Genomic DNA, 25899 nt, shown 5'->3' on the forward strand with positions numbered 1-25899 from the left:
AACCTCAAAATATTTCTTGAAATTTTAAGAAAAAAAAGGACCATTTTTTAACCATAACTTTGTATGATGAAGTTATTTCTTTAAATAAGCATGAAAAAAATTGTATGACGTTCATGAAGATATTTTCATTTCAACATTGTAAAATCATTTAAATAATTTAATAATTAAACATAATGATTACTAATTAAATATTAGAACAATATAGTAACGAGTGTGATAGGTATGCTAATATAGTTGAAGAAATATCTACCTATGTTTTAAACATTCACTAAAATTTGTTAAAAGCGATTTTATGTAATTTTTCCTCCCCTTTCGTTAATAATTCAAAAAATTACGTGCACACAGAATACAAATTTTTGTTTTATGCAAATAACTAACTCAAGTTAAATATTCAAAGCGAAAATTTGCTATACCGATTACCAAACATACATTTTGGCAAAAACAGCGCATAGATAGAATCAATTAATTGATAAGAAAGAAGCTTCTAGAAGTACGTCTGAATACGCATTTGTACAAAGCATAAAAATATTGTACTAAGGATATTAAATACCGTTTTGCAAAAATATCTATTAATGCAATGCTGTAATAATTAAAAAATTGATTTAGTACGTGGATATCGAAGTATTACTTTGGCACTAATCGACAACGCTGGATCTCCTTAGTAATAATTTCGCTCCGTTGACGAGTAAAATCTTAAGCCGAGATTTCATTTGCTGGGACGTAACACAGAAGATCTTTTTAGCCCTTAAACAATAGAAGCGTCGTGTCAATTTTCTCATGTCAATTTTCTTCCTCCCACCTCATTTAGGGATCTCTCTCATGACCCGCTGAGGTTATCAAAATCACGCTAAATCAGGGCAAAATTTTCTATAGTAACTACAACGCTATCACTCTTAGAATCCAAAAAACCCACTTTTTTTTAGACAAGACATAGTTTTTTCATTCCTCATAATTTCATTAGTACAATCAACAGTTTCGCATAAGTTAAAAATAATTTCACAAAAACAGTCTAAATTTAGCAAGTTTCGCAAATATTTCACATAATGTAAAATTTTTAACAATTTGTAAAATAAAGGAAGCGAGGATAAATTTCACACACTTTACAGTTCGGAGAAAAACGTCGATGACATTAAGCTATCTGAAAGATAACAAAATAAATAAGTAAATACATCAAGACAAATCTTACGACATAGTTTCAGCAATAGAAGAATGAAAACACACAAAAAGAAGGAGAAAAGGAAGGAGAAAGATGAAGAAAAAATAGCAACGATAGAGTCTCCAAAGATTCAGGTAGATGCTAATGGGCGCCCATTGTTTTTCCCCCATCGTTTCCTTACCCGACAATGTCCTTACAACGGATTCCCCGTTCATCAGTTAACATTGTCCACAGCATTAGGTCGTCCTTGTTCCAAATTCGAGATGGAGTCGCGCGCGCGACCTACCGCTTTCGAGGAATGCAACGGCTCGCCCTCGAAGGGCCGCACAATTGAGAAAAAGAACAGACGAGAAGGAAGAAAGCGGGGTAGGAAGGATAAGGTGAGAGTAAGACAAAGGTAGAGGACAACAGGCTTGTGGAACTCGTGTAAACGAGATCGTACGAATAGCGAACACACCGTAGCGAAGATAAGGGTTGTGCCATGAGTAGGACACACTTTTGTTTCATCTACCTATTACCTGCTCGGTTTGTTTGCCTTCGCTGTACCTTCGTGTAGTAAAACAAACAAGTTCGTTTTCATACCGCGTGAAAATATTGTATGCGTTGATGCAAATATAGATGCAAATACAAGGATAGATCGATTTGTTGAAATGTCGGCCCCGATCCCTATAGTTATTCCCCTGATGCGAGATTTCAAAATATTTTGACTTTATGGTGATACGAAGCATTTAATGATTTTCGAAAAGAAAAAGGCGTAAAGATGAAGCTCCTTGAAATTAACCTTATAAAGTTAAATAAACATTAATGTTCGGATCGAATCATTTATCATAAACTGTTACAAATGCAGATGTAAAATATTATATTAAGAAAAATTTAAGAAAAAGAATGTAAGAACGTCTAATAGATTTTAAATGAATTTTTCTCCGATTAATTTTCATTCATTAATCTTCCAATTTTAGAAAATATTTATAAGATTGTTTGTGTGTATACAATTTAAAAAAAGTTGTATATAAATGAGGTGTGTCAAATCAAAATGTTGTTTTTTTAATTTTTTAAGAGGGAGAAAAACTTATTTCCTTAAAAAACCTATCACTTTAAAAGTCCAAAAAATTACTGTAATAATTAAAAATATGAGCAATATAAATCTCTTTAAAAAAAAATTTAATTAAGAAATTTTAATTTAAAAAAAATCGTATTAAAGTTGTTAAAATTTCAAAATGTTATAAGTTCAAGTAAAAGTGCAAGTCAAAATGTTGTAAATCTAAGTAAAATCCATTGTACAATGGATTTACAACGTTTTGAGTTGCACTATTCATTTTTTCCGCGTCTAACAGCTTTTTTCGTCAAATATTAGTATGTAATAAAATACAGCATTTATAATCCATTCAAAACGAATATTACCAATTTTGCACTAACAATATTTTATCGTGGCACGCCTCAAGTATTATAAGTAATTATTTGGTATTTTTCTAGCATTTCAAAGAAAAAAAATGCGCACAACATGAATAACTCAATCATGCCTAAGAATTAAGAAAGAGAAAAATTATTGAATTTTTATATTAACCGTTACTAAGAAAAAAAAACAATTTAATTTTTGCATTATATGTGTGTGCATTTATAATACACATCTTTAAAAGTATTCGAGTAAATCGATTATGGTCCTATCTACGAATGGTACCGAACGTGATAATCGCGCTTGGTGCTAATTCGCAACGCGTAAGATTGATGTCTTATCTCGAGTCAGTCCCGACGAGATGAGACTGCCAAAGAAGACGAAGTGGGTTAAGAAGAAGAATGAGAGACCTAAAGGATGGCAAACGTGCTTCGGGCAGCTTCGGGGAAAGGGGTGGTGTAGTTGTCTTTTAAACGGAGCAACGCTACATACCCCTGACGAATGGACAGGAGGAGGTGCCGATATCTCAACCGTAATTTATCACCCAGCTAGACCAGCTAGAAAACCGGCAGGTCCCGCCGCACGGGCCCACGAAGAGGAGAAACACGAACGGAAAATAGAGAAAGAGGAGAGACACGAAAAAGGGGACCACGAATGCGCTCCGTGCTGCGCTGCACTCTCTTAGGCTCCTCAGGGCCCCGGGCCAACCCTCATTACCACGCCTCCAGACTTCCTAGTCATTATCTGGTGGTTCCAATACCGAGATCGAATTTCATCAAGAATTCCGACACTGACATTCCACAGAGATAATCACACCCATCCCTTCGCTCATACGTGCAAAGTCTTTTCACGTGAAATCTCGGTTTTTTATAATTTACGATGTGTATAGGTATTACATTTCACGAAATTACGCGCACTTTAACTAGCACAGTGCTTGTAAATTAATCGATCACTGAAAATATCAAATATGTTGTCTAATTAAAAATTTTGCTAATAATATCATGTAAAATATTACTTGTACATATTTCATTATTTTCACTGCGGAGCCTACTTTAATATATAAAGATAATAAATATCTTATTCTTAAACATAGTAAATCTTGTAAAATATAGCAAACACATATTTAAAATATAATAAATATTAATTGACGAATAAAATATAATTTTTTTTTAGAATTTTCAAATATTTTAGAAGAGGATGACAGTTAAGAAAATTATTCGTATAAACAATTGAATAATATCATACACTTCTACAAGTTGTTCCTTGTATAAAAATAATCGGTTAATCGTACGATATAAACCAGACTAACGATGAAAACTTAATCGCTAGTCGACGCGATCTCAATTTTCCCAAAAACTCCTAAACGCCCCAAAACCAGCGAAAATTTCTCGAGGTGGGTCCCGGAAGATTCCGCTCATGGGCTGGTTGTAAATAATTAAGAAGGTCCGACAAAACAAATATATCGTTTCGCGCAGTGTGATAGATGATGTTGCTTATTCAGCGTCCCAGGTGAAGAGAAAGAAGAGATTGGGAGGAGACGGAGGCGGCGGTGGGATATGTGGAGGGAAAGAAGCAGGAGGAGAAGGAGAACCAAGCCTCGGTGGGTTTTTAGGAGCCTTACGTGGACCCACGAGAAGGTTCAAGGGCGTGCTGGATGTGAATGTTGCCGAGGCAAGGAAGGCGAGGCAATTAGGAAGCGCAGCAGGGTGCCAAAATTTCTGCCCTCTTCCTCCTCCTCACCCAAATCGAATCACCACCTACACCCAGACTTCCTTCTTCTCTTCTACTACTTCGACAAGCTGCGCTTCCTCGACGAGCTCATCTTCACCATTGAGATAAATGTCGATACCTTCTTCACGTGAACAGTATCCTTGATACTGTTATTTGACTTTTGATAAATTGAATCGTAATATTCTATATTAATAGTTTTGTATTCATTCAGAATTCGACACATTCCGAAAATTTTAAAATTTATTTATGTTACAATTATGATTATAAAATATTCAACTTCTATATAATATTATTACTAATTTTTCGATTTGACATATCATTTTTATTTTATTCTTAAGTTTAATGATTTAAAAATGTTTAAACTGAATGCTAAAATTATGATATTTATCAGATATTAATTTTCTGTATAACATTATTATATCAATTTCGCTTTATTACCTGTCACATACAATTTAGTATGAATTAATACATTAAACTGATTCTGTGTCATAATGACGGTTCCTCCTTTACAAAATAGAGTTAAATAAAAACCGATAATAATTTGGAACGTCCATATGTTAAAGAAAATAAAAAATTACCTGCCAGTTATTCAATTATTCATTTCTGAATTCAATGCATCTGTATTAGAGGAAAAAGATTTTACGGTATTTTTACGCATTTATGTGCACATCAAACAATTTCACATTTACAATGTTGAAAGAAATGCTTTTCAACAAAAGAAAAGACTATTTCTTTGAATTGTTTTCAAATAGTTTTACAGAAGATGATGAAGCACAATGGCTTTTGCTGGTCGTATATCGCTAAGCGTTCATAATGCAGTACACTATAGACTACGATGTAAAGACCTATAAATAGAAGGAACATTTTTTGTGACCTCTTTTGATTGTTGATTTCATGCGGACATTACACTCGGAAAAGATTATATTGAGTAATTGATATATGGTCATAACCATCAATTGACCAAAAGTTAAGAATAACAATATAGGCTGTGTTAGAAAATTTACTGGCAGTAAATTTTGTAACACAGCCATAGTTAGTACTTTATGTCAATTACAAATGTCACTTTCTATAGATGCCCAAATCACTTTTACGGTCTCTATTTAAATCTACTTTGTATTTTCAAATTTTCACTTAATTAATATCCATCATAGTGATTTACCGCTTAACTTTGATGCGCCGCTGTCGGCAATAGACGCAACTTGATACCTAACTCGGTAAAGTAGAAAAGTCCGAGTTAACTCTCGGTATATAAGTATTGATCGGTCTTTTATCCAGTATAGGTATATTTATCGACTTGACAGACCTATTTCAGGTAGAAACCGACCTTTCTTAGAATAGCTAAATTTATTTCGATAAAAACATTTTTTTCTTAAATTGTATAGATATTTTAGTATACATCGTAATTACATTACATACAAAATTAACCAACTTCAAAAAATTCTATATATAAATCAAAACAAATTTTTAACTAAATTTAATTTGCTCCGCTAGATTACGTCACGATTACATTAATAAAATGTAATAATGATAAAAAAAACATTACAATTTATACAAAATTCTATATATAAAATACATATATATGTATGTGTGTATATTCCATATTTTTTAAATCAAAGTTCTGATTCGTATACATAATAAATGATATTCATGAAATCTAGTTTACGTATCTTGGATACGAATAACTGCAAGTCAATAAAGAGAATTTCGGCGTTGATCCGTTTCTATAACAACAGGCACTAAGAATTCAGTCAGTCCAGTAGTGAATAAGAACCGCCTTGAGAAATCTTGTTTTATAAAGGGCTAAAAATCGCGCGATACTATATTATACTTTCAAAAAGTAAAATTTCTGCGCAATTAAATTGTGCGAGAAAAATTAACAATGATTGCAAGAACAACGGAGCAGTGCAGAATGTGCAATCGGGGGTTACAGTCTTACGATATACCCTTCGATACACAGAAGGAGACCTACACTTTCGTGAAGAGTCCAAGGGCAATATTACACATTCAAAAGAAATACAGAAATCCTCCGATGTAAGTATAATCATTTCCGATAACAAATAATAATGTTAAGACATGTCATAATGATAATGACATGATAACCTTACTTAATGAGAGACTGTTTTGAAACTCGAAAAATTGCTTAGCAAACATCGACAAATTTGCAGAATCTCGAATAAGTTTTTAAAACTTTCTTTTACAATCAAAAATTAAGAAGATACGCATAATTAAGTAATATGCATAATCCTTGTCTTCTTCGTTTAAATACATTAGAATTGGTCATAATTTCATTATCAAGCAGTTTAATTTATTTCTCTAACATAATAACGTGATATGAAGATCATAATTATATGCTAATAATAATTACAAGTCACTTTGCACAATTAATAAAAAATATCTTTTTATATTCATAGTTGCACATTAAATTTTCATCTTATTGACGCAACAAGTGTATTAAACCATTATGTTTAACGATCTCGTGCAAATATACGCCCTAATCATTCTTTGAATTAATGATTCGGTACATTACAAGCGTATGATACGGAAACACAGATTATGTTCGTTTCCTTACGTAAGGCATGCTCTACATATTTAACACTGTGCTAAGCTTAAGCGAAAGTGTGAACTTTCAACTTTATAAAAGACGTACATACATATTAAAGTGAAAATTTTGTTCTATTCCTCGCACGTTGTTTATCTTTGATTTTTTTCACACTGTAAATATTTTTCAATCATCACTATAGCGCTACAAGTCTCTTCTCCTTTTGGAAATTTTTTTTTAACTTACAATTTTTAATAAACATATTTAAAACAATTTTATTGAAGAACTGGAGAAGACTAATCACTAAATCAATTTTATTAATATCTGGAATAAAAAGATAGCTTATAGACAGCTTATAGAAAAAAGAATTTTCGCTAACTTATACATTCTGAAGAAACTATTAGGATTAAGCTTTATGACTAGAAAAAGAATATCAATAACTGGAAAAGTACAGCACATAGATAATACAGCAGCGATTTAGTAGATTATAGATTACTGTACTTATAGACGACAAAGGGAATGACCGCGTACGAAAGATGTGATGCTATGCACATTGGCTTCACGCGATTTCTAGTTCTATCAAAAGAGAATATTTATGCTGTACGCGGGCTACGTTACACTGAGAAAAAAATATAGTCAATTTTAATAAATATTTAGTTCAATACTGCCAACTAAATATTTACTTACAGTAAATAAATATTTGTTTAGTAAAAAAAATGATTGTTAAATCAAATTAACATTTCTTGTATCAAATAAATATATTTTTATATTTAATAAATATTTGGTTGGCATGTATTCAACTAAATATTTATTAAAATTGACTATATTTTTTTTCAGTGTAGATACTAGATATTTATATTACTAGATTAGAAACGTTTCTTTCGTAAGAATCGAGAATAAAACTTAAATTTTGTTTATTACCAAATTCTAATTTTTAAAAGCCAATAAAATTTCTTTTCCTTTTACAATAAAATTTTAAATTTTGCAAAACTTTCAAATTAAGATTTATTGAGAACATTTAATACTAAATATAATTATAGTCAATTTATTATTAAATATCACCATCGATTGAAAATGAACAAATAAAATAACATGATTATAATTCAATAGAATAAGATTAAGAACATTATTTATATAAATTTGTGTATAAATATCATCATAAATTTACACAAAAGTAACTCATTTGTACATTTTATCGTCCTGTAGATTAAATGTAATAATGTAGTCTCAAAGAAAGTTTTCTGATACTATTCATATTGCGTACTATGTTTCGCATAAAGCCATTTGCATATAACATAATAAAATAATCAGCAAGTGATATTGATTAGGATAAAAAAACACACGCTTTACGTTATATGTAGAAGAGGTATACAAACATGAATTAACAATAATAATCTCTTATATAATATTGTCTTAAAGAGAGAATGTCAATTCATTAAAAAATAATTAATAAATATAGTGTATGTATGTATATATGTACCTGTTATTAAAAGAAACTGTGACATTAAATAAAACTATTTCCCTCTAATTTATTCAAATAAACTATAAAAATAAAAAAAGATATAAATTCACACATGTGCATGTGTCCTACTTATTTTATCGATTTTCTAATGGTGAATATCGGCGTCCTAAACAATATAATTGCACGCGACGTTTTCACGCAAAACGCGAGAAACCTGAGAGAAGTTTCTTCAAGGATTTCTGCAACGTATTAACAGTAGTAAGAAGTACAATAAAAATTTACATCTGTGATTCATTTCTAACCTTTTTAAACAAAAATATTAATTAAATTTGTATTCTGGCGCAATTAGTGTGGAATAAACTTTTTTGTTAGAATTCTATGAAAAACAGACCTATGGTCTATTTAAAAAATTGATAGAACGATAACGCAAGTACTGTAAGCTACTATCGACGATCGTAAACAGCTGTAGGTCACTATTTACGACATTATTCGGGTATAGGTTGACCAATCAGGTGATTATGTGCTCATGCAAGGAGAAAAAAACTATCCATTATTACACTATCTACAAACTCGGACATAAAGTTCTACTTGCTAAATGTCACTTGTTATTTATAGATTTTAATTTATTAAATCAATATTTTCTTGAAATACTTTTGTATAACAATATATTACTGCAAAAATTTTAATCTCTCTCTCTCTCTCTCTCTCTCTCTCTCTCTCTGTACGTTACAATAAAATCTGTAAAATTTATTGACATCATACAATTGATTGTGCAAGAATTATATCATTTGTGTAGAATTCGTACAGAAAAATTTTACATTTAGAATTTCTTTGAAAAATAAGCTACTCGATCCAGCCTTCGTACTCCAAACTTCGTGTTTGTTGAGAACAGATTTTACAGTTAGATTAATACGCTGTGTACCGTAAATGTCGGATGTAATATACTTCTGAGCAGCACGAAACCATTATAAGTGCGACTGCGATTATACGATTTTACATAAAGTATACAATGGAATCCTTCAAATTTTTTAAAAGATTTAGAAACTTTAATCTTTGAAATGTAGTAAGAAAAAAATGTATATATATATTATATATATCAATTATTTATTTTATGAGATTGGAAGTAATATAATATATGATAAAACTGTAATTTATATATATAAATATAGTATAATTTAAATATATTATTGTAAAAAAGTATTATTATAGAGAATATCGTTCATATTCATATTAAGTCTAATTACACTCTGAATCTGAATTTTCATGTATACTATTTGCATAAGTCGTTTGGTAACAAAATGCCTTACTCATCTCGTAATTCATTTTCTACCTACACTTTACCACGCGCGCGCACACACATACACATACACACTTGCATTAATAAATAACTACTGTTATAAACCAAAGCAACGAGTCATATATCTTCGAGGGTGTCTCGAAAAATAAGAAACCTCGACAAGGTTACCTAAGTAAGAAAAACGCATATATATGTGTATATAATTTATTAATTTTATAAAAAAAGTATAAAAGAATAAGGAATCGCATGTTTGTACTTATTTAGAACATGAGTCGAGTGCCAAGCAATTTTTTTGCGACATACCGAGGCGATCAAAAGTGCGGTTTCACCTTGAAGTGTTGCCAGGGTTGGAAGTTTCCAAACAGGTTCCCTAGACAGGTAGAACCCCGACAATATTCCACCCTTCGGTAGACTTAAGCATGCGCAACGTTCGCAATGGTCAGCGTTATTGAGTGGCCGGTCGCGTGAAGATATATGTGCAACTTGGCCTGTGGGGTCTATACGCGGTCGATTCTAAGGACATTGTCCAGTCTCTGAACTCCCCCGCGAGCCAGAGTCAGTGATGCCGCGGCTATACTCAGTGAACGGTCACGACGTTTTCCTCGGTCTTTCGCGGGCAGCAAAACCGCCGGTTTGGCGCCAATTTTGATATAGTACGTATTAATGTAAACCGATTTGTGAGGGAAATTGAAGTCAATATAATTTCGAAGAGTTTTAACTTCAATATTATGAACACGCGAACACTTTCTGCATTTATTTGTAACAAAGCACACGAATATGTGAGATATTTTCTTGTTTATAACTTGGAAACTTTAAAATAATGTGCATCTGGTAATGATAAAAATAAAAGCTGTTTTCAAACGAGTTGGTACGTAAATAATATACATATGTATAATATCGCTCATTATATCTTATCACACTCTTTATTAAATTTACAAAAATTTTCTTATTTTAATATTTTTATCAGGATTAATAAAAAACTTCTTCTCACCATGATTTCTTACCGTGAATTATTGTAAAACTGCTGTTCATATTTCATAATTAGACAATCTTGCTTATAGCGCTAGACCTCTCGTGACTTCATCGGTGAATAATTAAAGATATAATTACGAACGCCACGTTCATGTTTCAGTTACTATGTCATGTTCTCACTTAGCAAATACGGACAATCAATGAACGATCAATAGACTAAACTTCTAAGAACTTTAGATAATAGCTTTGGAAATTTTCGTAGCACAATTACCTCCTTCTACATAATGTAAACTCATAACGAGTAAAATCATTCAAACAAAATGTAATCTTTACACTTTTGAAGGGGAGCGCTCGAAAAGTTAAACACGACGCGCGATTTTAATTCTCTTCGACCAATTCATCATGTCCGCCGCAAAATCGGACGTCTGAAGAAATCGGAAGGATGCCGGCTGGTATTTCGACTCTGGCGCCATCGACGGATGCGGAATCTTTCGATTATGAAGCGAAAGATCCGCCGGCCTTTACGATCTTACAGAAGGATGGCCTGGACTCGAGTCTGCCTCTTTTACACGTCAACGAAGACGATGAGATGAATGCGTCGCAACTTATCAACTTAGAAAACATGAAGAACGCAATGAAGAATAACCTCTGTAATCGCAGACGTATCAGCAAATCCAACGAACATCTGGTCTTGGCTAGTTTACAATCGAATCAAGCCAATCCTCTGAAGAAAAAACGTCAAAGTAGAAGTCAAGATAGCTTAACGTTAGTTGAGGACAGACCACCTACGGTTAAACCTAGCATTGTCTTATCAACGGAAGATTTCAATGAGGTGTTGAACGCAAAATTAAAAAAAATCCAAGAGCAAGCCGAGGCCGAGCAAGGCCGCAAGTCGCCTAAGAAATCGATCCTACCGCAGAAGAAGCCGTTCATCACGACCGTGAAGACGGGAGAATTTCTAATGCCGCCACCGGAAGTGGCGGCCTTGCTCGGAATAGCGCCCAGCGGAAAGAACGAGGAGGAGGAGACCGTAGACGGATGTCCTCTGAAGAGCAGATTCAAATCACTGGTATCGCTAGCCAAGAGACCGGAGGTACGTCACAATAGTCATAATGCCAGATGTCCAGCCGCCCTAAAGGCTACCGTAGATTTTTCCCTCGGCATGATGAACGCCACCACCATCGCCACCGCCTCGACCTTGAACGAGCAGGCAAGAAGGTTCAAGAGGAGTGAACTGACGTAAGTGATGCTGAGGTGACGAAGCACAATCGCGTTACAAACGCCGTTCATTTGGCATGTCGGTGTGATTGTCTTCCTATAATCAGGGGCGGTTTACAGAAAGAAAGAAAGAGAAGAAAGAGAGAGAGAAAAAATCTGCCATGATGTTTTGCTCACAAGAATCTCGCTATAATACTAAGAAAAATATTGTATTCACAGAAATATTTGTCAATTTTTTAAAAATTGTATGTTACATGAAATAGAACTGTCATTTCTAGTACTTTCTATTTAATCATTACTAGGGATATTTAATAATTATTAATCTCAAATGACGAAAAATCATCAGCCCCTGTTTCCATTGAATTTGTTTCGTATCGTTCAGAGTGACGATACAAAAATTTTACATTATAAATATTTTTATGAATGCAAATCGCAAAATGCATTTTACTCTAATTTTACGTCATTCTCAAACATTAAATATTTATGAAAAAGATAGACATTGCTGGAACATAATCGATCGGCCTACTAAAAGCAACTTATAAAAAGAGCTTATCGCTGGCATATTTCAAATTTAAAAGCGTAAAAGGTGTCTTTGTTCTAAAAAGAAAAATACGAATTATGAATTTAATTAACGCGCGTGAATAAAAATAATGAGGCATGCCGAGAATAAGAAAAAAAGTGTAAGAAGAGCGGGAATTGTTTTTCTAGCGGATTCCCGCGGACGCCGCGAGCTTTACCAAAAAAGTTGGAACCGATCGAGGGCATGATGAATATGCTGCCGAGACTTCGCGGGTAACGAAAACACCTTACAAGTGGCACCACACTTATCACTGGTCTTTTAGTCGATAGCAGCTGCTTTTTCCCTGCTTTTTTTCTTCTCGTCGATCTGATTTATTCTCGTGCGCTTGTGGTCGCGTTCGAATTTCTCTTTAGGCTGTCGTCGCTCCTAATCCCCAGTGCACCCCATTCTTGACTATCCATAGAATAGAAATCGTGTTCGTCAAGAATGAGATTAAAATGGCTATTCTCCAGCGATAATATTAACTCTAAAATGTCACTTTAGGATCCACTGGATTTAAACTTTAAACGTATATTTCTAATTATGACATCGGATCGTAGACATCCTCGTGATATTTTGTTGCTATGCGATTGAAACGCATGCTTTATTAAGACGAATAGATAAATGTATATCACGAATATAATCTTTATTACAGATAATTTAAATTGTTTTTTCTACATTATAATTTGCTGCGTAGTGACACGCATATTGTTTATTATACTTATTTTGTATTACACAAAATGATATACATATAATTATTTTATCATGTATATTAATATACATGATATATATGTACATGCACACAGAATTATTTTAACTCAATTACATAGAAAATTTGAAATTGTTTCATCGATTATTAAATTATTATTAATTATACATATATATATCATAAATCTTTAAATATTAGAACAAAATATAATTAATAATAATTTTAATAATAAAATTGATGAAAAAAAAATAATTAAAAATTGTTTATATAATTTAATTTAAATATTATGTTTTATATCAATCGGAAGAAAATTAGTGAAATAAATTAAAAATGAACTAATATAACTTGAAATGTCATAAAAAATTAATTATATGACAATTATAGCTGTGAGATGATTATATATTTATATATCTAATTTTAGAAATATAAATTATTTTGCAAAGTTTGTCGATGCTTGGCTAAAAGCGACGGATTTCGTAATAATAATAATTATTATTACTCAATATGTTCAGCTGAGCTTTTTTAAATTTGTTTAGTGTTATTAAAAATAAGTTTTATTGTAAATACAACATTATTTTACAGCGATCAATCGGTTCCTTTCGGGAATATTATGTTTGACCGCCGAGTGGCTCCCGGAAGCACATGCGCTTCCATTCCTACTCTTGTAAGCACCTCACTAATTTTTCGAAACAAAAGATTAATTTAATATTTCTCATAAAATTCGTATTTATCTAGATCGATGGGGAACAATCGATAGCAGCGAGACAAGCGGAAGCAAGACGAAGACATTTGGCGAGGAAACGTGCTCAAATGCAAACCTGCAGAGCGCTCGTCGCTAGATCGGGTTCGCCTCCTCCGGTTGCTGGAAGAAAACACGAACCGGTGCAAACGGAGATTTTTCTCGAAGAGGTTAATTAAATTTATTTTTTTATTTAATTATTGACTTTATTTAATTATCGACCAATTATTACTTTTCATGAAGGCAAGCGAAGTTTGTGTCAAATTTTTAACTGAACATATTGTACATTCAAGTTGACAGAGAAACCAGACGAATCCGAAGTAGCCACACAGACCGATTACTTCTTGGAAAAACCAGTACTACCAAACTATTATCTAGGCAAAGTTGGTCAAGACGCTGGCACGCAAATCGAACCCGGGGAAGTACGTGCTCTTAATATTTTATCATAATAGATTATGGTGCTTCACATTACGATCAGATTGGTCTATAGTAAATGTTGTACGATATTTCCAGCTCTTCGACTACGACACTGAAGTCCAACCGATTTTGGAAGTGTTGGTAGGCAAGACTATTGAACAAGCTCTAATCGAGGTTCTGGAAGAGGAGGAAATCTCTGCTCTTAAGGAGCAGCAGAGAAGATTCCTCGAATTGCGCATGGCTGAGAAAGCTGAAGAGCAACGATTAGCGGAAGAAGATAGAAGACGTAGAGAGGAGAAGGTATTTTCTATTTTGATCTTTTAATATTTCGGCACTTTTAAGTTCTCTATTTATTTGCTTTATCATAAATAAAGAATGTTATCATAAATAAAGAACGAGAAAATATTTAAAATGTAAAAAAGCAATTAATTTCCAAACTGCAGGATCAACGCCTGAAGCAACATAAAAAGGCGATGAAAGCTCAACAGGAGACCGAAGAACGAGTCGCGGCTGCAGTATTGTTAACAGGATATATCGCCGAACTTTTACCTGCGGTTCTGGAGAATTTGAAGATGTCTGGCTATTTACTAGATGAGATTAAGGCTGGTTCGTGAAAAATGATCTTTTCAAATTTAATAACCGTAAAAGTTCCTTAATTTTTATCCATTTATCGATTCTATCTTTAAACTCTTGTTCGTTTTTTTCCTCCTCCCCAGTTCAATCATCTTGCTCTTTATTTGGAAAATAATGTGCCATGAATATGACTTTCAGATGTCGAAGAAGGTTTCATGCCGTGGTTAATGAAAGAAGTAAAAAAAGAAATGGGTAACATGATTGAAAGCAGAGAATTATTAATGGGTAAGGCTTTGGAAAAGTAAAGTTTTTTGAAAAAAATATTTATACTTTTTCAAATTTTATTTTAAAAAATCGAACATAAAATAAAAGAGATTTATCTTTATAATAATTTTCGATGAGCAATGTATATGCAAATGTACAACGGTCATTTTACAGAAATTATTAAAGAAATCTTGGAGAACCGCGCGCAAACGTACAGGCAGCTTGGTGAAGAATACGATATTTCAAGAAATAAGAAATTAGCAAACGTATATAATTTGGAAGAAGGTGAAACTGATAGCAATTTCGTGAATTATGAGTCACCCGCGGCAGAAAATCACGCAATTTAGCGTGATAATTTGGTACGATATTCAGTATATGTTTACAACGTAAAGATTTAAAATGTAGATTTATTTTGACAGATCAAAATTAAAATCTCAGCAAAATGTTATTTAACAATTAAAACAAAATTAAAATAAAATTAAAATATGAAAGAGTAACCAAAGATGTAGAAAATAAAAATTATTATTGGATAAATATTTAGTGATAGTTTGATAATAATTTTTTGATAATTTTTACTATCGTTAATGTATTATCGTGCAGTTTTCAGGACATTAATGATGCTAGAAAATGAGCAAAACGTAGTTAACTTTTGGATAACAGGATTTACCTTAACCAGCACAAAAGCAATATTCGAATCCGGTACCTTCTACATTAAGCAGTGTACACAGCTGTGCAACAAATCCATCTCCTTCGTTTGCACCCTCTGACAGGTCACCGCAGCGCTCGCGATCCCTATCGCAAACAGTAACCGCCGAAAGAACGAGAAAGGCCTATCAGAAATTAATTATCGATTCTCGAAATCAACGCGGTATAATCTCTCTCGCTGACATAAAAAAAGATGCAAGAAATAAAAATAAGCTTTGCCAAAATCAATTTTTATCCCAAACTAATCTTTCTAAATAAAGATTTTTTTCTTTGCTGAGATCTTAATACGTATTATAATATAATATGTATTACAACATTGTAAAAGAAAAATATTTTTTATGCAGTATTAATGTAATTGTAATATATATGAAAATAATTTGTCATTTATTTATCTGTTTAGATTAACATTGAAACGCTGCACAATGCTTTCAAGAATAAGAAGCCGATTACATTTTAAGATATAATTTATAATTTATTCATGTAATTCCGAAGATCCAAAAATTTAAGTACATATTAAATAAACAAGAGAACATAAAACGATTTTAATACGTACAACGTATATTTTTTACTAAAAATTACTTCCGTTTGCCAAATTAGAATATTTTCATTTTTTAATGATAACTTATGATCTCAAGATGAGATGTGTGTTCCCCCAAATCAGTTGTTTTAAAATTCGCTTCTAATTCTTGTAGATTATCATACTAATCCACACTGAAGAGCTAACACAGCTGAGACTATTTCTTCTACGTCGAGAAAGTAACAAATGTTATTTTACTAAAACAGGATGTGTTTTTACACTCGCTATTTAGTTAGATCAAACTATTATTTCATATAATAGAGGCTTCAATAAGAAGCGTATGTGCATGTAAATCAATTGCATTGGAAAAAATAATTAAATGATTTTTTAATAATCTGCTAAAAAATGAAGAAAATTAAGTATATTAAGTCCAGGAAGAAAAAAATATGTATGTATAAATTCTATTAACGTTCCCCACATTTCGCATTTCTTGTACATACGTACTTATTCGCAAATATAACATTTTTTAAAATATGTTTATCATTAATATCAGTGCGCTTTTGTTATTCACACATTTGAGATACGATATACACTGAACATCAGAGATCATTTCTGAGATTCACCCTTAGAGACGATCATAGGCCACCGATACACCGCTAGAGTAAAAAACCTGTCCGCTCCAATCAGGATTAGACCGATCGTAATGGGATGAGGTTTCACGCTGAATTGAGATCGGCACAGTTTTAAAAAGCCACCCACCCTCTTTAACTAAGCCCTCGCGGGTGAGGGGTTGAATCGGAGTGAGACAAGGGGACATATTGTATTGGATTAAATTAAGCAGGGGGACTGCTTTCTCGTACCGTGCATTATATACAAAAATTGTGTGCCAAGTGAATCGTGTTTTTCGAGGAGAGGGAGAGGAGACGGTCTACCGCATGCTGAACGAAGAGGGGTAAGAGTTGTCCAATGCACCAGGACTGGTATACCACGAGGGCTCCGACATTATTTTGTCATGTGACCCCTGTCATCTGCACCTTCACGTAATTTTTTCTCTCTGCGAATACGACACGTGCAAATTTAAGAACACCTACTGTAAAAATACGGGTCAACGTGATTTTTCGAGCAAGATATATTTTTCTTTTCTAATTTGCGGTTTTTATGCGTCAATTATGCGATAAATATCTTTAAAATTTATTATATATATATATCGTGTAATTATATATTTTATAAAAATATCTCCGCTGGCTATTGGCTTGAGTGAAAACGAGACACTATTGTATTTTAATATTTACCCGCGGACAATCATGTGAATTGGATTGACTCTTAAAATCAAGTAAACAGTTCCTAATGGTTAAATACTGCCTCAAACGCGGGGCGCGTGATCGGGATGGAGAATATCTGTGGGGTATTCGGTGGTCACGTGTCGTGTTACATGCACTCTGCGGGACACGAGCAATATGTCGACGTGGCACGTGAACAGCGGAAGTACACTTTGACTTCTCTTGCATGGAATGTAATGCAGAAAAATTTGCAAAGTTTCTTTAAAAATGAATCAATTACAGTAATTTAAATTACTAAAATATAATAAAAAATGTTCTCCGTATATAAAATTTTGTATAAGACTTAGATATACAAAATTAGATATACAGAATTAGATATACTTATTTAATTATCATTAATTTACAATTATAGTAATTGTTAACAAGTTAACATGATTGTAATAATTGTTCCAGCATATTTTCGTAACAATATGTAATATAAATTCAATATAATACAATATAAATAATATGAAAATATTAAATTAAATTAAAAAAATACTATAGAAGACAATTTTTGATAATCTTTAGAACTGTTGTTTATCCGGCTAAATTCGCTAAACTAGTCAGCCTAGCTAGCGCGATTCGCAGCAAATATTAATAATACATAAGCCACAGTCTCGTTGGGAGCAGCATTAGACTTTTGACACTTGCAGAACCGAGACGAATCATCTTTATGACCACCTCCCGCAAAGGATCATAACTCAGAATGCAGTAAAGGGACACAGAACAATGAGATTGGTTCCGTCTCCCCGTGGCAAAAGATTCCAAGTGCACGCACATCTCCCATTAGCGACATTACGTTTACGTACTTTCATGCAAATGTATGCAAAATGTATGTATCGATAACGACGATATAATGTAGAAAGTTCATAATATTAATACATCATTATATCAATTTGCTATATTTCATTGATTACGAAATAATTTTCTTTTTTAAATCTCAATACTTATTCGCGAAAGAAATATACGTATCGCTGAGTACTGTTTGAGATTTAATATCAACATAATAATTATAATAATATAATTCAAGGAATCTGTATATTGTATGATATTAATAATATTTTTTATTATTAAAAATATATTATCTCCAAAAAAGATTATATATTCATAATTGTGATTACTTCTTAAAATTAATTCCGTTTCTCTTTATCACAAGCTTTTCTGTGTTTAATATATAAAAAGGAACGTCCTAGTTAGAACTGAACAGTATGTATTGCGTTCTTTGAGTATACAAGGCCAAAATGCACTTGCAGTCTCCTCGTGCATCGTCACACCGGGTGCTTGGTGCACGGCTTGGTGCGCGAATACAAGATCGCGGAGGGGTGTTTCTGCGTAGGCTTATTTTGAACATCCCACCCATAAGGGTGCAGCGATAATACGTAGATGATAATCGCGATATTAATATCGCATTGGGAAGCGCACACATGCGTGCAAGGGGCCCATTGGTCACGGCGGAACACTTGCTCGCTTGCTGGCTCCGCGGTTGTCTGAATTGCACCCTGATTTTAGAAAGAGACGATCAGAGGGAACGACCCTCCACTGCAGTGCGAAGCGACGAATGAAATTTATCAGGAAACTGCGAGAAAGGTAAGTAGATAAATAATATTATTAATATTCTATATGATAATCTGTTTAAGAAATTATTGCAAGTTATAATTAATTTGCTGAACTACTATAATTAATTATTAAACTATTTTATACTTAGGTTAATTATTACATTGATAACAAAAAGATTCCGACAGAGATAAATATAATAAATATCATAATCAGAATATTCAATAATGAATACTTCTTATGTGACCAAATTTCTTATTCTATATTTTCCTAAAAAGCTACGTCTTTACTAGCAAGGTACACGAATCTTTCATACTTCTGTTTTCTACTCACGAATCGCGCAGAGGAAACACTTGCCGTGTACATTTTAGGGCACGATAGAATGGTGAAACACTCGTGCTCAAGTTTCCAGCGATCAGGGGTTGGTACAGGGGATGGTGCGGCTTGTGAACACTCGTGTCATTCCCTGTTCCGACATCATACACGCGGATGAATCACGTCATTCATGAAAGAGGTACGCAGCCTGAAGGAACCATGCCCCTTTTCTGGTTCCGAATCAGACTAGTAAGTTATGTGGAGCTTCGAAAGCACGTATCTTAAGAATTTGCGATCGATTATTATATTAAATTTAAAGTCGAGCGATTCATAAAGTGAATAACTAGATACAAAATCAAATATATATATATATATATATATATATATATGTATATATAAAATTCGTTTTTATTCATTTTTTAAATAAAAATAAATGACATGCAAAATTTACTGCACTGATAGAAAAATGTTTGATATTTGTAACTATAATTATATATTACTATAATTATGATTATTACTGCTATAATAATAATAACAGTAAAATTTCAACTATTTTATGGTTATAATAACTATAATTATATAGTCATTTTAGGTTGCCAACTGTATACATTTATTGCTAGAACTATATATACATAGTTACTTTTAATTATTATTATAGCAGTAATAATCATAATTATAGTAATATGTAATTATAGTTACAAATACCAAACATTTTTCTCTCAGTGTGCTTTGGGATTTGTAGCAATATTCAATTGTACATATTCACTTAATCACCTGAGTGATTATTCTTATCTCTAAAACGATGAATACATCGTGTCCGGCGAAAAGCGTTTTATGAGATCATCTATTGCGTACAAAAAAAAGAAAGAAAGAGGGAGAGAGAGAGAGAGACATGAATTAGCAAGATAGCACCGAAAACTACTAGGTGCATCAAGATCAACGGACGATTAGACAAATCCGAACGATATCGCGCCTACGCGATCGACGGCTCGGACCACCGAGAAGAATAAGCCACTTAATTTCCTAATCAACCGTTGATTCAGATGCACCTTTCGGTCGATCCCTCGCATTGGTAGTATGGAGACGCGTAGTGGCCGCAGCTGAGCCAAACAATGTCTTTTCACATGAGGCTTTTATAGCCCTATTGAGTACTGAAGGTCCGCTTTTACCCTGCCGATCCGCGAATTGCACTCTTCGTTGCGTCTTCATCAATATGGCAACAACTATCTTTGCAATAATATGATCAAAATCAAAACGTTAGTTATTAGTTACAATTACATTAATACAAGATATTACAAGAATACCTTGCAGTATCTTGATGCAATGCAATTTACATTTATAAATTAATTTTATTAATAAATAAACATTATAAATATATGTATATATATATATATTTCAATTTTTAATTATTGCTTCTTTATTGCAATATACAAGACCTGTAATACCACGTGACGAGTGGTAGAAAACCCCTTGCAACAAGCAGAAAATCCCCAAAAAATGAACCTACGACCAGTTAGCTCCTCCCATTCCATAGTTCCACCAACATGATTCGCAAGCTACCGAAGGGCCTGTCTACTGCCGGCCCTAAATACAATTACGTGTCTACTTATACAGAGAAGGATAGAGGGGAGAACACATGAGGCGAAACCACTGACCAAAATTAGGCACCACCTCCAGTACAGATTTAAAGGATGCATGAAATGTGCTTCTAGTTAGTTGATATCTTAACTTCATATCATGCGGACCATTAACGTACAACAATTCAAGGTGCGCCTTGAAAAAACTTGGCATTGTGACAATAAACGTATGTGGATGTTTGCAAAACTGTGTGAAATGTTATAGTGTAATTTCATTAAATATTTTTAATATAATCAGAAAAAATTCTGATGCGTTTCTTGAAGTTTAAAGAAGACTGATCGAAGAAGAACTAGAATTTGTGAAAAGAGTTTCAAGGTGGAATAGTGTTTCTTAGAATAATTGTTCTACACAAACTTTTAACAGAAACGTGCAAGTGATGTATCCTATAGTATCGGAATACGAGACGATAACTAAAAGAAGTGGAGAACCGGAAAAAAATTTATCTCACAAATATCAAATACAAAACCGCTTAGCGCAAGAATATGTTAATCTACCCATGATCGGAAGACCAAATTTCTTTATGAGCAGACCACTCGTTCGAGCCGCAGGACTTCTTAAAGGAAACTCCACGACGGAAATGATCCCCGTCAGTACATTGTCTGAAGGAAATACATCAATCATTCAACATGTATGTAATAAACATTCTATTTTATTTAGAACTAAATTTATGTTTTAAAAGTCTTGTTTTAACAAAATATTTTCGCGTTCAACATTCGTAGTGAAAATGATTTCAATGCGTAGGTTAGCCCTCTAGGAATAGCATTGCTTTGTAATTAAAAAGTTTTTTTACTGTTTTTGCTAAAACATGACCTGTTAAATAAAGACTCTATCAATATGTCTGTTCTTTTTAGCTAAAGTTCTTGCACAGTTCATCTTTCTTCCTTTTCTCTCCAAATTGAAGAGAAAAAAAAGAAAAGATAAACCGTACAAAATGTTCAGCTAAAAAGAACAGGCCTTATATTTACATTAACGATATGTATCGATCGATATATATACGATCGATTTGCCTTTTCAAAGCAAGCAGAAGTACTATATACGCGGACTGTGTTTTAAAATTTACTACTAGTATTGAAAATCTACAATCTACGTTACACGCACTATAGATTTTCAGTATTGGCAATAAATGAAACACAATCTCAGTGTTTAATGCTATACATTTCTATCTTCGGATTCTTAAGTATAATTAATTTGTACAGATCCCAAATTTATCTCGCATTTAATTTTAAAGTAAACGTTATAAACACTCGTTCCTAAACAGTTAAAGTAGAATCTCTTATAAAATTTCAATTTTAACTGAGAATCTATTAAATATTAATGTTCTAGAGTGTCATTGAAATTATTGATGTTGGCGGTCGTCTTCACTGTCTCACTGGATCTATAAGTCCATCTTGCTGGTTGAAAATCATCACCTTAGCAACAGATTTTCAAAACTACAATGTTCTGCTAATGATTAGCAATGACGGACTCGTATTAAAAGCAATAAAAGATATAGCAATAGGAGAACCGTTATTAATGTGGTTTGAAGATTGTATTTTGACTATGTTGAACATTCCATTTTTAACACCGGTCAATTGCAATATTCAAGGTAGGAGAAAAATTTCTCTAAGCTAATTTAATTTTTTCATGTGATATATCATCAATAAACTTATTAATTTTAATCTTTCGTTAGTTTTCTATTTAAACATTATCCTTAATAATTTATAACTATTAATTTTTTATCATTAATAATTTCTACTAGTTATAAGTTTATTATCTGGAGACATTTGGTAGTGTCTCGGCGCAAAGCTACACGCAGCGACATTGCCGTGGCTACTTTATTTACGCGAGCCGGCGAGTTGTGAGATTATGTTTACAAAATTACAATTTAGAAGTATACAAGTATTACAGTTTACTGAAGATATTTTTATATTTTTAATTAAGTGTTATCTATTACTACCTACATGGAGAAATTAAACTATAGATTAATTTATAAAAGTTACAAGATATAATACGATCTAATTTACAAGAATGTGTGCACGTATGTTAAATTTATAGCATCAAATTTAACCTAAATTAAGTTACCATATAGCTATATATAACTTTTATTATACAAAATTAAATACCAACTGATTTCTAATTAATGTTAATGCAAAATTAATACAATACAGTAGATTTTTCACTGTTATTTAAAAAATTATTTTACTATTATTATTTTAGGTTAAGAAACGAAATTGATTAGAAAATTGATTAAAAAATTGCTTAAGAAATGAAAAATAAAAATGCTATTAATAAAAATTTTTTTAGTCGATCATATAAACAGTCTAGCACAGCTGATGTAAGTTAGTGATGGTGTTTCCTTCATTTTAACTTATTATTATATCTCACCATTAATTGTTAAGATTGCAATAAGTTACAACATATGAAAATAATGGAAAATAAGAAATGTATTATATAAAAATTAAATAAGCTTATTAATAAAATATTTATTAATAGACGGTTATTTGAATAATTACAGGTCAGGTTTACACGTGCCATAATTGCAACAGCTGCTTTGATCATCCAAATCCTCTGAAGCTACATTTGGCGTTGGATTGCAATCAAATGGATAATAGTTACATTTGGATGCTTCTGGCGAATAAGATCATTAATTCTCCAAAAACGAATTTATCCTTCAGCCAGTATCCAAGAACAAGTTTTACATTTGAACTAAAACCCTTGCCTGTTTCTAGACCAATTACATTACCAACTGGTATTCCAACGTATCCAGTGCAAACAATTGACACTACCATTCGCTCGTTAAGAAATGATTCGCCATCCTCATCGAATCAATTATCATCCATATCCTCAAATGGTCCCTCACCGATACCTCCATATTCCTCAGTAAAATCTCCAACGATAGAAGTTTTACCGAGCTCATCATCCTATGAATCACCCATCGAACACATAACAGAGAGAAATCGTTATTTGTCTTTGAGGCCTTACGAAACTTTGATGCATCGAGATCTCTACAGGAATAGTTTCATGTCCTATATGCGTCCCAGCATACAAACAGAATCTAAGAAGGATCCCGCTGAAGTGGAGACAATCGCCAGTGACATGGGCAAGTGCGGTGCTGGATACAGATGTATATTTTGCAATAAAATATACTCGAGAAAATATGGATTGCGAATCCACATTAGGACACACACAGGTTACAAGCCTCTAAAATGTGATTTTTGCCACCACAAATTCGGAGATCCCAGTAATCTCAACAAACATGTAAGATTGCACGCAACAGGAGAGAGTCGTTATAAATGCAATATGTGCGATAAAGTCTTGGTCAGAAGGAGAGACTTGGAGAGGCACATAAATTCCTGGCACTCGCAAAACGCTAATGTTTCCAATGCTGAGATCAATGACAGGGATTAGAAGATAGTCAGGATTACAAAACAATGAATTTCACAGCGTCCCTTTAATGAGTATCGTGGTTTCTAATTATTTTGGAATTAAATATATGATCTGATTATTTTGTTTTTAACACAATAGAACATTTTTCCATTCAAAATTTTTATAGGTGATTTAGGCTTTATCACGATGCTAAAAGAATGTCATTGTGATAGATTATTTAGAAAAAAAAACCGATAATCGTAAACAATGACGTTTTTCCCTAATTCTGAACCAATTATAAATATTAAGATGTTAAATAGAAGGATATGTTATTTTGAAACTAATCTAAGAAATAATATTGTTCCTCGCTATTTCTTAACAATTTCATAGTAACTATTAAACTTTCAACATCAAAAATTTCCCAGTTATAAATAATGTAAATTTAATAATTATAAATATATTTTTATAGCTCAAATTATAAGTAACCTATTTGTAAATACAGCTTTATACGCATGTTAAACCGATTTCTCTAAAAACAGATTTCAATAAAAATTAGTTTATGTATTTTATTGTAAAATTGTTGTTGTTAAAAATAAAAACTTATGTACATCATAAACTGTTAAACGTTTTAAACATTTTTTTTGTATAATTTTACGTTTATATTTTATGGTAATTCTTAATTATTTATAAGAGAGAGACTATAAAGTTCACATGAGTAAACCAGTTGCACAAGAATCAACGGAATATTTTTTTCAACACTTTCGATGTTACATGCTGATTTTTTCATAAGTAATTTAAAATTGAGATTCGAATATGACCAGACAAGATTTTTGCAACGTAGCTATTATATTGCATTTGGATAGAAAACTTTTGCTGAAGTATTTAAAAATTATTTAGATACAAATCTGAAAATAATTTGTTGGACTATCAAAATAATTATGTAGAATTCTCAAGATAATTGCTAAAATGTCAAAATGTTACAAATAATATTGTCCATTATGCTTGAGCGTTCTACAACATTATTTTTAAATTTATCTAGCTAAATTTTTAGATACTCTCTAGTAAATTATTTTTTCTGTATAGTCACGTTCTTATCGATAAAATATAGTGACCACAGCTGTAGTAGAAAATCGCGAACATTGCTAATTAAGATCGTATATTTCGATAAATTCATATAAGTAATCACTTTATGAAAATTTCATTATCCAACGATACTATGATCGCATGAAGTTCACTTGACAAAACTGTCGTACTATTGCAATATATAGTCAGGGAATGGAAAGTTACTTTTTAAAAGTAACAAGTTACAGTTACTCGTTACCGAGTAGGAAAAGTAACAAGTTACCGTTACTAGTTACCGATTTTTAAAAGTAACTCGTTACAGTTACCGTTACTTGAGAAGTAACTTTTCGTTACTTTTCCGTTACTTTTTTTTAAATCGACGACCAACAATCACAGCGGACTGGCCTAGAGGCTT

The 25899-nt window shown here is 32.3% G+C and overlaps 2 protein-coding genes across 3 annotated transcripts; both read left to right on the plus strand.

The window, feature by feature from the left end:
- Nucleotides 1-6253: 6253 nt before the first annotated feature.
- Nucleotides 6254-16259, plus strand: Rsph3 (Radial spoke head protein 3). 2 transcript variants are annotated; one of them, XM_018506051.1, is made up of 11 exons: nt 6254-6311; nt 10894-11789; nt 12477-12560; nt 13619-13700; nt 13772-13945; nt 14069-14197; nt 14289-14492; nt 14636-14798; nt 14964-15050; nt 15204-15388; nt 16135-16259. In XM_018506051.1, the coding sequence occupies exons 2-10, from the start codon at nt 10993-10995 to the stop codon at nt 15374-15376; spliced, it is 1893 nt and encodes a 630-aa protein (XP_018361553.1). In that variant the 5' UTR covers nt 6254-6311; nt 10894-10992; the 3' UTR covers nt 15377-15388; nt 16135-16259. The 2 variants fall into 2 exon arrangements, with proteins under 2 accessions (XP_018361553.1, XP_018361554.1); XM_018506052.1 differs by lacking the exons at nt 6254-6311; nt 12477-12560 and having other exon boundaries at nt 11140-11789.
- Nucleotides 16260-21453: 5194 nt separating this feature from the next.
- Nucleotides 21454-24464, plus strand: Prdm13 (PR/SET domain 13). Its single transcript, XM_018505972.1, has 3 exons — nt 21454-21705; nt 22401-22662; nt 23572-24464. The coding sequence occupies exons 1-3, from the start codon at nt 21454-21456 to the stop codon at nt 24462-24464; spliced, it is 1407 nt and encodes a 468-aa protein (XP_018361474.1).
- The last annotated feature ends 1435 nt before the right edge of the window (nt 24465-25899 follow it).

The sequence above is a fragment of the Trachymyrmex cornetzi genome, unplaced genomic scaffold (genome assembly GCF_001594075.2).
Source record: "Trachymyrmex cornetzi isolate Tcor2-1 unplaced genomic scaffold, Tcor1.1 scaffold223, whole genome shotgun sequence".
Lineage (NCBI taxonomy): Eukaryota > Metazoa > Arthropoda > Insecta > Hymenoptera > Formicidae > Trachymyrmex > Trachymyrmex cornetzi.